This window comes from Eupeodes corollae, chromosome 2, assembly GCF_945859685.1.
Source record: "Eupeodes corollae chromosome 2, idEupCoro1.1, whole genome shotgun sequence".
Classification (NCBI taxonomy): domain Eukaryota; kingdom Metazoa; phylum Arthropoda; class Insecta; order Diptera; family Syrphidae; genus Eupeodes; species Eupeodes corollae.
Window position 1 is genome coordinate 148,853,917 of NC_079148.1, and position 16,394 is coordinate 148,870,310.

General features: G+C 29.3%; 1 protein-coding gene across 1 annotated transcript in view; it reads left to right on the plus strand.

Annotated features, from left to right (window-relative positions):
- LOC129945291 (glucose transporter type 1) overlaps positions 1–16,394 on the plus strand; it is a 129,456-nt gene that overhangs the window by 38,135 nt on the left and 74,927 nt on the right. The window contains exons 3-5 of the mRNA XM_056054948.1: positions 448–606; positions 1,538–1,648; positions 4,242–4,410. Coding sequence (XP_055910923.1) covers positions 465–606; positions 1,538–1,648; positions 4,242–4,410 — 422 coding nt within the window. The 5' untranslated portion in view covers positions 448–464. The remainder of the gene's footprint in view (positions 1–447; positions 607–1,537; positions 1,649–4,241; positions 4,411–16,394) is intronic.

Here is a 16,394-nt window from a genome sequence, read left to right on the forward strand (position 1 = left end):
TGTCTGTGGCTTAGTGATATGTAACGATATTATAGCTTCCTAAAGCCATTCAAATTACTTTATTTTCAGTAATAGTGTAATCTTAAGTTGCAAAGTGCCAAAAGATTACAGCTTTTAAAGTGACAGCTGTCAAAATGAAACCTTTTCTTAGAAAACTTGTTCACTTTAATAGTTTATTGTTTTAAGTTTGTCTACTCCAAAAGAATTTTATTCTATAAATTGTCAATGTCGTTTTCAGCGTATTTCAAAAAGATTGAAGCGTTTGCCAAGACCAAGATTTGTCTTACGAGTGTTTGTATCGTTTTAATTCTTTTAAACCGGTTTTTAAGACTTGATTTGTTAATAGATTTTTTCGACATCGTTTATTCTGATTCCATTTTTGAAACATCTGAGATCCTCTTTTATTATTATCATTAAACATATTTTAACTTAAAATCTTATTTTCAGCTGGCCGTAGGTATGAAATGGCGGCTTACGGTGACATTTCGATGATTTCACCTCCTTCGTCTTCCATTTCAAACGGCCAAGATCCTTTTGGACAGCTGCCGCCACTGCCACCGCCACTGCGTTCAACACAAGTGATTCAACCTCTATCGGTTTTTCCAGGTGTGCTAAATTGTTCTTCAAATAAATTATTGCTGTCTTTGATTTTGTTTTCTCTTATTTTTGTGTTGGTTGATTATTAATAATTCTAAGAGCGCAATGCTATTATTTTCTCTTTAGTTGGCATTCCCTTGGTTTTGAATTGGTTTTTTGATTTGTTTTGAATAGGCTTACCTGCAATTGGATATTAATGAAAATCAAAATAGGTCCTCTGTTTGTATTATGCCTTTAGCTTTTTGATTTTAAATTAAATTAATTTCAGAAATTTGAATTTGACAACCAACGATTGCAACAAATAATAATTATATTTTTATTTTCTTATGTTTTTTTTTTTTTAATTTTCAACACCTTTCACCAGCAATTTAATTTTTGCACTATTTCTTAAAAAAAATAAATTCAAAAATTATAGCAATCCATTGCACACTTTATACAAAATAATATTCTGCACTTAATTACAAAGAATTTTATTTTTATTTTTTTAAATTTATTGTTTATAAAAAAGGAAAACTTAGTTTTCTTAAATACAAAACTTACAAACCTTTAAGGAAACATAAAATATACATGTTTCTTTGTTTTTTTCTTCTTTCGTTCTAATTTTAAAAAATGTGTACTAAAAAAAAAAAAATAAAACGTGTGGCTTTATCGTTGATTTTGTTGTAGAGTGAGTATTTGCTAAACAAAAAAAGTTATTAAAAGTTAATTATTTTCCTTTTATTAATTAAAACAGAAAAAAAAACAAAAAGTTTTAACTCCTATTTAGTTTAGTTTTATATTTTTTGTTGTTGTGTTAGTTTACAATATTTTTCAAAAGCAACTTCTTTGTTTTGTTTTATGTTTAAAATTGTAGAAGTGATTTAAAAAAAATAATTCATTTTAAATTAAAGTTAAAATCTTATTAAATTTTAATAAAAATTTAAAAATAAACATAATTTAGTGTCCAATTTGAGTGAAGACTCCTACGATTATGTTTTTGGTGGTCCACGTAAGACCCCACCTTCATCAACACTTAAGCTGACCTCACCTCCAATTAGACTGAGATCTGACGGTAAGTACATTTTTTGATGCATATTTTATATAACTTATTTTATAAAAACAAGCTAAAATTATTGAGATCGAAATACGAATTTAATGAATTACAGTCTAGTTTTTTTAGGATGTGACTAAGTTAAAATTTGAATTGTCTTAAAATTAACTAATTGACAAACTATAATCATTTTCAAACGCATTATTATGTGGTTTTAATCTGACTTCTTTAAAATGTAACCTATTTATTAAAAAAAATTAAACATTTTACAATCGACTTTTCTGTTTTAAGGTGTATCACTCATTTTATCTTACTTCTAGAAAGTTTGAAATTTTTTTCTAATATGAGTTGAAATGAATAGACGTCAAAATAGAAAAATACAAAAGAGTTCAGTTTGAACATCCTACTATTTTAAATTGAGTTCAGTAAAATACATATTTGTTATCGTCAAAGGAACAGAAACTACTTTATGAAAGAACTTTATCTGTCACTTTGAAAGATTTTTTTTTTTAAAGTCAGTTTTTTTTTGAAGTGATTATTTACACGTTCATGCATTTAATATTAAGAAATTAAGGCTTTTTAATAAGCGATTTTATTTTGAATAGTTCACAATATGGATAGCTGTCACGTCTGAAACTATCATTAAAAAAATGGCGCTACTTGCCACACAACCACCAAGCAATTTTGCAAGAAAAGTTTTCTGACCGTGTTATTTCCTCACCAGATGTTCAATATTGGCCAGCCAGTTTTTTGATTTTTCACATTCGATCGACCTTCAAGATGAAATTATACCCTACTCATACTTGTAATTCTGACATTAGGCAAGTTTATGTTTCTAATAGTTCTAAGAATTTTTAAAGAAAGTTTGACACAACAGGAGAGTGAAATGTAAACAGAATTCACTATCCATTTTCACCTAGCAATCAATTCAACTTTGCATTTATTTTCTTCGTTTTTAAACTCTGCAATGGAAAATACTTGAGAAATGAAATTATAAAAATTGAATTGGGTTTTGACAGGTTAAACGAAACAGATTGTATGAACAATTTTGTTTATAATTCTTAAATTACAATCTTGAAATCTGTCCAATTTGAGTATCATCATGACAATTTTATGCAAACTGTCAAATATTGGAATTCTTTTTCAAAATATAAAAATTAAACTTATGTCAATTTCTGCTAAGTGATTATTTTGATGAAAATTTAATATAAATTTAATTCTAACTTAAGAGATCTGCGCCATTAAATGTAGGTTTGATATTTGCTGTACATTTTATGATATTTGATTGACACTTGTCAAAAACTGTCCTGTCTTATTTGCGTAAGTCCGAGTATCTGTTTTAAGTCACACTGACTTATGAAAAGGATAGGGGTTACCCAATGGATACGTTAAGTTGTTTGACAGCATAATTTAAATCACTGGGTTTGTTCGATTTTTCAAACCAAATGCGCACTGAGGAATGTAGGCGCATTTCATATTTGTTAATTTTTACTAATAATGGTTTACAAAATTGTAGAATTAAATTTCATTTGACAGGTGAAACCTATTCATCTGCAAAATTATAAAGAATCTTTGCATTCAGAAGGAAAGTACAAGAAAAACAATGTTTAAAAATGTCTACCCTGTAAAAGCAGTCTTCAATAATAAAATAATTCAAGTAGGTGATCACTTGTCACAAAGAAAAAATATGCTGATTTATGCAATACAGAAGAATTTTTCGTCCAACCGAACGAAACCAACTAGTTCATAGAAAAGCTGGGAAACAAATGCAATGACCTAATCGAACATGCCTATTATTGGCATTTACTGTCAACAAACTTAAGTTAAAAATTCAGATATACCCTTCATAGGAATGTTTGTTTTTTAATTCAGAGCCTTAACTGTCAAATACCAAATAGGGTTTCTGTTTATCTCTAAACATTCAAAGCTTAAAACAAGTGTTTCTTTTTTTTTTAACGTGTTCTAATTTTCTTAAGAACGCTTTCTACGAGATCAGAATAAAATGAACAGGTAAAACATCAGAATCTTCATCCTCAATTTCTTCAAAATATAATTAGTTTTTTATTTCAATTTAAGTTTTGAACATTATATTTTGTTTGACAAGTAAACTGACAACCGTCAAAATATGACAGCTAAATGTTCAGTTTCGTGTTACAAAAATAATTTCGAGCGCTTATAGAACACACTTTGCTAAAAGGATGTTCAGAATATGTGTGGAGTCTGTTCAGAACTCTTTTCTGAGCCTTATGTTTCATTTCTCACAAGCAGTTATGTAATTAATCGAGCTGTCAATTTCATACGTTTCTGCAACGCATTTAAGATATTCAATGTTTTGGGCCCTTAAGTTAATACTTATACTTTTTCAATCTTTAAGAACTTACAAATATGTCTATTTCACTCTTTATGAGTCCCTGCAAAAAAAGGGATGTAAGAATACCAATTAAAATATGAACACGTCCATTTTTCTTTAGAGGTATTGAACTTGTTTCTTATTTAATGGATTTAAGTGATATTTTCTATACTTAATTAGTTTTCATATTTCGATCTCTTTAAACCAACTGAGTTTTAAAAGTGTTTACAATTTTTATATTTATTTATTTATTCAATTCTTCAGCCGGACATCATCGAAGTGATGGTATTGTAAATAATGGCAGATTATATCGACATTCATTTAGCTATGCACCAAAACGATACAGAAACGTAGGGGGTGGTGAACGAGAATCAAATACATCGAGGAGATGTCATGGGGAGGACGAAGCAACATTACGACAATTGCTTCTCGAGTATGTATTCAAAAAACATAAGACAATATTAATATTATTACCTATAAAATTGTTATAATTCATTCAATTATAAAAAAAACAACAATTCTTATATAAACATTTTTTAGTTTCTATTTTTTTTCATTGAATTTTAACCTTGAAAAAAAAAATAATTCAATTTTTATTTTTATATCATTTTAAAAGTTAAAATACAATATTTTTAAATTGATTTGTACATATAACTAAAATGTCCTCTTTATATATATTTTATATATGTGCATTAAAAACATTACACAATATAAAAAATAAAAACGTTTTCATTCTGGTGCATTAACATTTTAAATATTTACCCATAAACACAAAAAAAAACACAATAACGAATATAAAATAAAACAGTATCAATCTGTAAAAAATGTTCAATATTAAAACAGTTTATTGTTATTTTCCAAAATATACACTAAAATATTAATTTTTTGATAGCTTTTGTGTTTAGTTTCGTTTGATAATTGTATACACACAATTTATTTAAAATATTAAATAACACTTTTGAAAAAATAAAGAAAAAATACAAAAATTTAAATTTTTTTGAAAAAGCATGAAAAAATAGAGAGTAAAAATCCTTTCAATATTTTTTTATAAATGTGTTGCTTTGGTTTCTGAGTTTCTATTAAAACAAATTCCGTTTTTTAAAAAGAATATATTTACCATGGTAATACTATGTTTACTTATGTTTAATGTTTTCTCTTATACATATGTTTGAAAACTATTTTCCTGAATTTAATCTTTTTTCGTAAAAAATTCAAAACATTTAAAAAAAATTACAGTTTAAGCCCGCATGTCGTGTGTTAAAATAAAAGATACCACTTAAAAGTTGTGTGCTTAAGTAGCTTTTCTCAATTTAAAAAGTTCAAGCTATCATTATTTTTATGCCAAGTTCTTCCCTGTATAAATAATACTCAAGTCTTCAAGTAATCATCTCTCTTTCTCTCTGTATTAGCAAACATCTTCTTTATTTTTAGCCCAAAATTTGTCTCATACAATTCATTAAAATAGTATTTCATATAACAATACATTTTTAATGATTTCCTTTTTTTCTTGATTTATGATCATGAAAGTTCAATCTAATAATTCCTTAAATTTTGAAATATGACACGAAATTTGACAGAAAGTGTTGGTAAGTGGTTGATGATTCTTCCGAAGCTGCAAATATTTGTAAAGTGTCTCTTCTAAATGATATTTGTTTAATTTTGACCAAAGTTTCTGAAATCATAAAATTTGTCTGATAATGAAGATAAAAACATAGGTAAAGCTTGAAGTTGAACCAACTAAAACTAGTGTACGGTTAAAATGCAACCATTTGGCAACTATTTGTCACTGGAAAATCAGTCCAGAAATAAAAATGGCTGCCTAAACTATCAGTTAAGTTTATTTCCAACTAAATTCGACTTTTAATTGAGAAAAATTTGTATCTACCCTAATATGTCAAAAGATTTATTGGCTGTCTAAAAATCAATGATCTATAGGTACATATGTTTTGTAACGAAAGCTGTGAAATGTCTATTTCACATTATATCCTCTTACAATATTTCACAAAATTTTGAATTTATTTTGACTGGAAATCCCATTGGAAGGCCATTAGATGAACTGTCATTTTGACGTTTTAAAACCAAAACAATTCTAAATTCAAATAGAGAACATTTGAAAGCTATTTTCGTATTCCAAAAACCTGTATACAATTTTAAAATATCATATTTGCTAGCATTTAGTAATATCGCCTCCTTCATTTTCAAAAGTGCTAAGTTTTGAAATTTAAAAGAAGATATCAACTATCAAATTTGGTTCAATATTAGTGGTTTCTTGATTGTTATTGATTTATCGATGCAGTAGCTACAGCAGTCTTTGTATTAATAAATTAACTTTAAATACTGCATTCATTGAATTTGTTTTTGAGACTGGAATTTAAATTTTTGAATCATAATTTGACATCGAAGAGATTTCTTTCGTGTTTTCTTTTATATCAGTCAACGAAGGCCTTAATGATTGCAATCAAATGATTCAATTCAAATGATTGGAGTAAAAATGAATAAAATCTTTTTAATGTCAAATTATTATTGAAATTTTGAGTTGTCTGGAAGTGAATTCAATGAATACAGTTTTCAATTGGAATTCTTTTGAAGAATTATAAGTTTTTTGCCAAAAAGAAAGGCGTCCTATTGAAAAAAGTAGGTTTTGGAAAGTTCTAGGCCTGAAGAAAGAGCAAAAGTTATAATGTAGTATCTCTTAGTAGTCTTGGAGCATTTTTAACAAGGGCCTTGAAGGCCAGAATTTCATGTCTTTGTTGAAAATCTAGCAGAGCGCGGTGAAAGTTGATAAATTTTTAACAAAAGTGGCCGATGAGTGTTTCAAAAAGGTTTGAACATCCCCAATTTTCTTATAGCAATAATTACGCTTCTTGTTCCGAAGATAAAAATTGCCATTTTTAACCAACTGAACCGATTCCTACAAATCTTTTAAAATTAAAGACTTTTAAAATAACCCTTTACAAGGTTTCGATTTGACAGCAGATTTTTTTCAAAATTGGAACAACACTAGATTCTTATTTACCCAAGGAAAACATTTGACTTGTGTTAAAAATTGCTGACATTAGGCGTTTTTATTTTGTAAGCTTAAAAAATTGTTCTGAGAGTCTGAACATATTGAGCATGCTCTGAGCATTCTTCTATTTGAAACACACCTGAACACTTAGCTGTCACTATTTGACATTTATCATTTAATTGTCATTTTCTTCTACAGAAACAAGAAATGAGATTCAAAATAAGCTCAAAAAAAAGTTCTGAGCATGCTCTGAACATTCTTGTTTTTGAAACATACTTGAAGACTTAATTTTTACTATTTGATATTTATCATTTTCTTTACAAGAACAAAAAATAAGATTCAAAATTTAAAACAAAATGGAAAAACTAATTAAAATTGAACCTAAATTTAATTTTCACCTGTCAAATGCTTGCTTTCAGCATTCAACTGAACTGAACTTGTTCAGAACCTCTGAACGTTCAGGGTTAAAAAGAAACAACTTTTTTTTTGTTTGACAGTCATACTCATGACAGATGTCATACTCATGGAAAAAAAACAATATGGCGTCTCCAAGGCACCTGAATTCGTCCACTTACGACATCTATAAGCAAATAGTAGATTTATAGCAAAGCCTGTCACAAACTAAACTAAAAATTCACAACAGTTTTTACCCTTTTTCATCTTTTTATATGATCATCTTTGTATTTTTCACTTCAAGTACCTGAAAAGACTCAGATTTTTGGTACTTTTTCAAAAGAAACTATTTATTTAAAACCAAAAACACACACATTTTAATTAATAACTACGGAAGGATTTTTACTTCAAAAATAAAATTGAATTGAATTTTTCAACACTATAAATATACATGTTCGAACACTGACTATCACTAGATTTAAACAAAAATATATAATTGTTTATAGAAAAAGCACTCTATACTGTTTCGATGCATTCAAAAATTATTCACAAAACTTAAAATGAAACTAAAATAAAATAACATCGAAAGCACTAAAAACACAAAACTCTAAAAACAAAGATTTGTTTCGTTTCAAATGCACATTTGGATTATTTTTTATTTTCTATTTGTATAATTTTCAATTTAAAATTTCAAAAATTAAGTGTTTAATGAAAAAAAAAAACAAACAACAACGCAATTTAAAAAACGCAATATTTTCATTTGTTTGTTTATAGATATGCATAAATTGATCAGATTATGTTAGCAAGTGTGGTTCGTTAAAAACAAAAATCTTATCTAAAGAAATCCTCACCACACTTTATAGCCTAGTCTGTTTTGGGCACATACGACATTCACCAACCTGAAAAAAGAAAAATTAAATAAATATTAAAAAAAAAAACAAAGAAAAACATATAAATTTTGAAACAAATTGAGAGATAAACCTTTAAGAAAAAGATCCCTTTTTGAATAAAAAAAATCTAAATAAAATAATCAAAAACTAAGAATCAGAAAGACATAACTTATATTCGCTGCAACTTCCAAAAAGTCGCGCAATTTCGTAAGAACAAAATATAAAGCCAGTTTAAGAAAATAAAAATCTATCAAAAAAAGGCATCAAAATGATGGGCACTATGCCACCAAGGTACATATCAATTTCATTTATTTTTCCTCTATTTTTATATCTTAAAATATAAATATTTATGCAAACATATTTTAATTTATTTCAAAAGAAACCAAAAATTAAATTTTCTTAAAACAAATTTGGATATTTATTAATTTTTGTATATTGTTTGCATTTAAATTTTTAACAATTAATCGACATTTTTTGTATTCAGTTTTGTTTTTATTTTTCAAAATCGATTTTCGCTGTTTTCAAGAACAAAATTTCAAATATACACCCTCTCTCTATCTCTCTCGTTGTCATTTTTTAAAATTATTTCAATCCCATATTCAAATTTTATGGAGGCTCAACCGGGATTTATTGTTTAAAAAAATCAATAAAAAGTCAAAATCAAATAAAAATCAATAAATCCTGATTTAACCTCTGTTATATATTTATTTTTTTTTGTCTTAAAATCAATAAAACTTTAAAAATATATGTCTCTACAATCATCATCTTCATGTTTCTTTTTTCTATTTATTTTCGCTTCTTCTCCAATTACTCAAAAACTAAAAATCAAAAAACTCAAACTCAAAATACTTAAATCATAAAAACAAAAAACAAATAAAAATCTACAAACATTAAAAACTAAATTTAAAAAATTGAAATCCAAAACTTTTAGTCGGATGGTTCTGACACCACTAAATGAGTATGAAACTTTCTGAACAAACTACTATATTATACTTTAAACAAAATACTTACTCGTAAACTTACTTTGTTTGTCTATATTTAAAAACATTTTCTCGCTGGTTTATGTTTACTTTAAATATTTTTTACTTTTAACTCGCTATAATTTTTAATTTCCACACATTTTAATATTTTCAATACTCTCTTTCTGTCTCTCTCGTACATTTTCATTGCTCATTTTTAAATAGATTAATAATTTTTATTGTGTTTAAGTTTCATGTAAATCATTTTGTAAATTCTTCATAATCTTCATTAAATAAAAATAAAATGCAAATCGTATCGTAATTAGTGTTAGAAAAAAAATAAACAAATTATTTATGTAGATTTGTTTTTTAATTTATTTTTGTTTTGTTTTTTAAACATTCCTAACACCATTTTGCATGTCATATAAGCATTAACCACCGATACTGGAATATAAAAACACTCGTAAATTTAATTGTATTTTATGTAGAACCTTGGAGATTTTCCAGATGGAATTAGATATGGTTTTAATAATATACTTGTATAGAGGGATAGATACGAAAAATATGTTTAATATGGTATTAAATATTTATGTGAGACAGTGATTAGTTCATTGCACGTGAGAATATCATAGCACCTAATAAATGAAAATCGAAATATAATTATGCAATCACTTCATGCACCATTCCTTCATTAAATCACTCAATTGCACTTGAACAAATCAACATTTAGGTTTTCAGAACTATATTTGAAAAACATACGATTAAAATGTATGTTTTTGATTATTGAACTTAAAAAAAAAAACATTGTATAAATTAAATTAATTTATGTGAAAATCAAATAATTAAAAAAAAGAAAAGCATATTAAAATATGCATAGATTTCTGGGATGGGCCTGGGCCTAAATCAACAAGCTTCTCTATTTAGTTTTGTTCATTACCTTTTCATACCAAGTTGATTTTGGTCCTCAGAGTTGTGTTTAATTAACGGCCATCCTTCACTGCGTGAACAGCAAGAATCAGCCCGACCACAAAAATATTGTAGAATTGATGATTTTCCCATAATTATTTTATATTTAAATACATTCGTGAATACTATTGTCATCGCAATATTTCCTTCCGACAAAATAACAAGGGTTTTTTAGAGATATAGAACTTTAAGTTGGCAACACTATTTTAACTGGCGGCCATATTGTCAGATGTCGAATGATTTATTTTAAGATTGCTTTGACATTTCAAAATGAATGTCATAAATCAATGACGTTTTATTCCATAAGTGACTTTTTGTTTAGCGTTGAAGCTTACATTTAGAATCGTCAATAAAAAAAAACTGCCGTATTTTGAGTGATGACTTTTTCTGTGGGGATATGTAAATTCGCTAGTCTACGATTTACCAATTGGAGGTCAATTTTCACTGCGAAATTACCGATTTATTGTCATAAATGATAGAAAAAGTTATCAAAAATTGAACGTCCACATTAGACTACGTCTGAGCTAACCATAAAGGTTCCATGCCAGAAATTATATTGCTGGAAGATTATGTTTCTAAGAATGTAAAATTCATGTCAATTTAATACAAATATGTTCGTTTCGTTAAATTTCAAAAATCTGTCAATCTAAAAACAACATGTGCAATTTCCAATATTTCTTAATAATGTTTTGGCTATTTAAATGACAGCCACAAGTTGCCTAGAAAATTTATTCTCAATATTTGTTTAAATAATAAAAACCAAAAAGTAAATACATACTTTCTATATAAAAAAAAAAAAACAAACAAACAAAAATTGGTCCCGAAAACATTTTTACATACATTACATTAAACTGAGTTAACAATAAAAATTCTATCGTCTAATTGAACGACTACTCATTTAAAAATTTAATGCAGAAATCATAGTTTAACTTCAACAAGGGACAATATGTGAACATTTGAATGGTATTTTTACTTACTTGCTTACTTAAGGTGGAGTTACAATCCTGTGTGAACTAGGGCCTCACCCAACAAATTGTCCATCTAGCTCTGTCCCTAGCTAGATGTCTCCAGTTTCGCGCTCCAAGTTGGGTGAGGTCACCTTCCACTTGTGCGCGCAACCTGATTCGCGGTCTTCCTCTACTGCGCTGTCCTGTGGGTGTGGATTCGAAGACTTTCCGTGTCGGAGCATTGGTTTCCATGCGCTCTACGTGACGCAGCCATCTTAGTCTTTGGACTTTTACCCTTCTCTCTAAGTCTACGTCGCTGTACAGCCCGTACAGTTCGTCGTTCCATCTTCTCCTCCACTCCCCTTCGATGCATACGGGACCATAGATCACACTAAGAACTTTTCTCTCGAAGCGACCCAAGGTGCTTTCATCCGCTTTTGTCATAGTCCATGCTTTTGCACCGTATAGCAGGACATGGTTGATAAGGGTCTTGTATGGCAACACTTTGGTCCCTCGAGAGAGGACTTTACCACTCAATTGCTTTCTTATTCCAAAGAAACAGCGGTTAGCAAGAGTTATTCTGCGTTTGATCTCAGCGCTGTTAGGCGAAGTCCTTGACTACCTCAAAGTAACGTCTGTGGATGGTGACGTTCTGACCGAGATATCGGTGTTGTACGTCCTTTTTTGATGTCAGCATGTACTTTGTTTTGCCCTCATTAACCAATAAACCCATTTTTGCAGCCTCTGCCTCAATACTCACAAAAGCCTCATTGACATCACGCTGAGTTCTTCCGATTATGTTAATGTCATCAGCATATACTAGTAATTGGACAGACTTTTGAAAGATAGTGCCTCTAGTGTTTTCGTGTGAGCTCTGCACTATTCTTTCAAGCACGATGTTAAAAAAAATCACATGACAGCGCATCAACTTGTCTAAAGCCCATTTTTGACATCGAAAGGTTCTTCTAAGTTGTTTCCAACCTTTACGGAGCAGCGTGAATTCACCATGGTCATCCTGCACAAACGGACGAGTTTGGCAGGGATGCCAAAACTGGACATGGCTCTATACAACTCGCTCCTGTACATGCTGTCATATGCGTCCTTAAAATCGATCGAAAGATGGTGGGTGTCGATTTGGTGTTCTTGGGTTTTTTCCAGGATCTGCCGTAATTTGAATATTTGATCGACTGTGGACTTTCCTGGTCAAAAACCACACTGATAAGGACCTATCAGGTTGTTGTGGTGGGCTGTAGACGTTCACATATTACGGCAGAGAAGACTTTGCAGGCGATTTTAAAAAAGCTGATTTCTCTATAGTTGGTGTAGTTTAGAGGTTCAGGATCGGGCAAACAATAAATGAGGTTTCTTTCATCGGACATGCTTTCTTCCGACCATGTCTTAAAGATAAATTAGTGCATACTCCTAACCAACTTATCTTCAAGCTGTCCGCTCCAGCGGCTTTATTAGATTTCAGCATAGTTATGTCAATCTTAAATGGATCATCCTGCCTGACAGCGAAATTCGATTCGTCGTCGCCGTTATACAGTCTGCAGAAATGGTCCTTTCATTTCTTCAGCATTGACTGCGAATCCACTATGATGTTTCCACTTTCGCCTTTGCAGCCTTTGGTTCTAGGTTTATGTACCTGTGAATTTCGTTTCACCTGTTCATAAAACTTTTGAGCTTCATTCCTCCTTTTAAACCTCTCAACATCTTCGACCGCACGCTTCTCATGCGCTCTCTTTTTCCTTCTGAGAAGTTGGTGTTCCTATCGCCTCTTCTGCTCATAGAGCTCATGAACAGCTCTCGTCTTTTATGCAACGCCGCTTTGCGTGACTGTTCTTTGGCTGCATTTGCCTGCCGAAATTCCTCAGGGGTTCTTTGTTGGTAGTTTCTTTAAACCCAGCACATCAGAAGCGGCTTCTCTGATTGCATTTGCAGAGAACTTCGAGAGAGGTTACTTGTACCTCGGTCTGAAAAGGATTTGTTGATCTCTTGTGATTGTAGCCGTTCGACGTTGTACCTTCTCCCAGCATCTCCATGTTTTGCCTTGGGTCTGGAAACCCGAAGTGCTACCTTGGCTACAACAAGGTAGTAGTCCGAGTCCATGTAAGCTCTTCCGAAAGTTCGTACATCCATGATGCTGGAAGCGTGTCTGGCGTCGATCGCAATATGGTCAACCTGGTTGACGGTAGATTGATCTGGAGATCTCCAAGTTCCTTTCTGGATGTTGAGGTGTTAAAACGCATACTGACTACCATGACTTTTCACCCCGCAGCATAATCTATGAGCCTGAATCCGTTGTCGGAAGTTATGGTATTTTAGTCTTTATAAATCGATTTACACAAATTGACGTCAAAATAGGCCGAACATCTTTTTTTATTGAAAACTTGATAATATGAAAGCACATTTTGTCAAAGTAGTGAAGTAAAATAAGGCGAAAAATGGGCCAACATTGGTATTCGAAAAAGAAAACGTTTGTGTATTACTTTCTTTAAAGATCTTACCGATGAATGTTTAAAGTCTCGACATATTTCGTTTCTGTGTCGTAAGATATGGATCACTAAAAGTCATGAAAATCGATTTTCCAAGATTATCTGCTATAAGGTGATAACATTTTTCTGATTGGCTCCACAAATCTATTTCAGAGCACCACTCCCTATTTATTACTGGAGTTTTAAATCATGCCCTTTAGTTGACCTTACCTTAATTTTTTTATTTTCGAAAATTGATACGAGATAATTAAACATGATGAAACATTAAAAAATTAGTTGAAAATTCACAAAAAAGGAAAAAAATTCTTCTTCATTAATTTAAAATCGTAACTATTAATTGAAATCAAACAAAATATGAACACCACGCACTTTCTGCAATTTTACTTTGAAACGATCGAGCGTTCGAAATAATATTTGGAATAAATATATTAACAAAACTAATTTGACAAGACTTTTTACGCAACGGTAAGAACACCAAAAGGAAGGTGTCAATACGTTTCCAACCTTTAATACTTTCCTGCAAAGTGAAACCCACATTTTACTTTTCTGTTTTGGGAACTGGAAGAAGTCCAAAATCCCAAGGAATTATTCAAAGTTGAAATTAAGGAAGACATACAAAATTTCAAATTATGTATATTGTTTAAATACTTGACAAAAATCTTACACAAAATAAATTAAAACAAGCACAAACGTAAGAAAATGAAGATAGTCAAATTTTTAACGTTAAAGAAATAATAATTTTAAGTGTAATTAGATTAAACGAGCAGGAATTCATTGTAATAGGTCCGATTTGTCAAATTATTAATTAACAAGTCCATTTTGTAATAGATTTTTATTACTTAATATCAATAACAATTTTAAAAATTATTTCATCAAAACTGCATCTTAGGTTTTCCATTCTATAAACAATACTCCACAAAATCACAAAATAAAGATCTAGAGATCTTAAAAAACTTGCGTATTTGGATTAAGAGAAATATTACAGATGAAAACATTTAAAATTTAAAATCAAGATCGGTACTTATGGTTATTTTACTATTCTTTTTTTCGCGTCCTGTGAAGCCTTTTATTTAAATAATTTGTGTATGTACGTATCTCTAACAATTAAAACTGCGTACATATAATTTAAAACAACATTTAGATGAAACCATAAATACCACTCATTTAGTTTAAAAAAATATACCCTCAAGAAAAATCTAGTGATTCTAAAAACAACTTAAACAGTTTTGATGAAATTTAGTTTGAACGTTGTTTACCCAAAAAAAGTCTCCACATTAGATTAGATCAATATATTTAACAGGGGTCTTAAGTATAAAAATATTCTAGTTTTTTTTTAATATGAATCTGATTTAAAAAATAATGATTTGTTTAATAAAGCTTTTGAACTTATGACTATAAAAACATTTCTTAAAGTATTAAAACATTTTTTTAGACAATTAAATTTAAGAAAATGAATCTTTAGAATTTTTTGGTATAGCTCTTCAAACTAAAGTTTTTCTAGATAAGTTGATGATGAACATTAATTTTTCTAGAAAGATGAGTACAAAGCTGATGCAACACTTAATATTTGTCTTCACCTCTTTATCATAAGTCTGTCGTCGTAGGACAAAGTGCATAACATGCAAAACAAATGTGTCATAACATCCATCCTAACAATGAAAGGTGGTACCTGTAATCTCAAAAACGATACTACTCGTATCAATAACTAAAGTTACGACTGGATCTAGGACAGTTTTTGTTGCCAACTCCAATACAATTTTTCTCCGTCGCGACTTCATGGATATTATAAGGTCGAAGAAAAACAACAATATTTTTTTAAATTTTTCATGTTAAGCACTTTCATTTCAAAAGCCATTTAAAATATTTCAATGTCCATTGTAGTAAACCATTGTACAAAAATGTTTATACATTAAAAATCGTATGTATCTTAACATTTCCATAAAATTGATCAATGTCGCAAATCTACCATCGGAACACTCTCACTCTTTCAGCCATTTTTCAACAACAATAATTTATCTTTATAAATATTGACAAAATTCAACTTAGCAAATCGAATTGGCAAACAAATATATCTTCATCTATAGATTGGCAAAAATGGCCTCTTCACCAAATCATGCTTTTGTCTCTCAATATTTTTTTGTTTTCAAAGATAAAAAAGATTTCGTATTTTCTATCCTATTATTCAGTTTTCAAAATCTTTTTATTGATTTTTTAAATTTTGTTTTATTGTAAAGAAAATTTTAAATAAATTAAGTTTCATTTTTGTTTTGTCTGAAAAATCAAAAAATAATGCCTATGAATAAATAAAACATAATAAACAATTTAAATAATATACAGACTTTAAACAAAATCTCGATTAGATAATTATTCTATTTTCAGCATAGTTGGTGAATGTCATATGTCAAGATATAGTGAAGTATTGAGTACTCTTTATTATATGAGCCGATCATTAAAAATGTTGTAATGTGCATATTTGAGTTCTCCCTTGTCCCAACAAACAACAAAATTGAGGTTCATATTTTAAAACATTTTTAAACTAATTTTTATTATCAATAAACAAAATCACACAAACACAATACATAAAAGTAAACAGGAAGTAAAAACAAAACATTTTCAAAAACATATTTCAACTTTGATATACGGAAGTATTTTGAAAAATACTTAAAAACAGTTTTTAAAAACCCAACTAAACTCTGGATATCGATTTCCATAGTTTCAAAACATATAATTTGCCCTTTAAGTAAAATATTTAACTTCTCT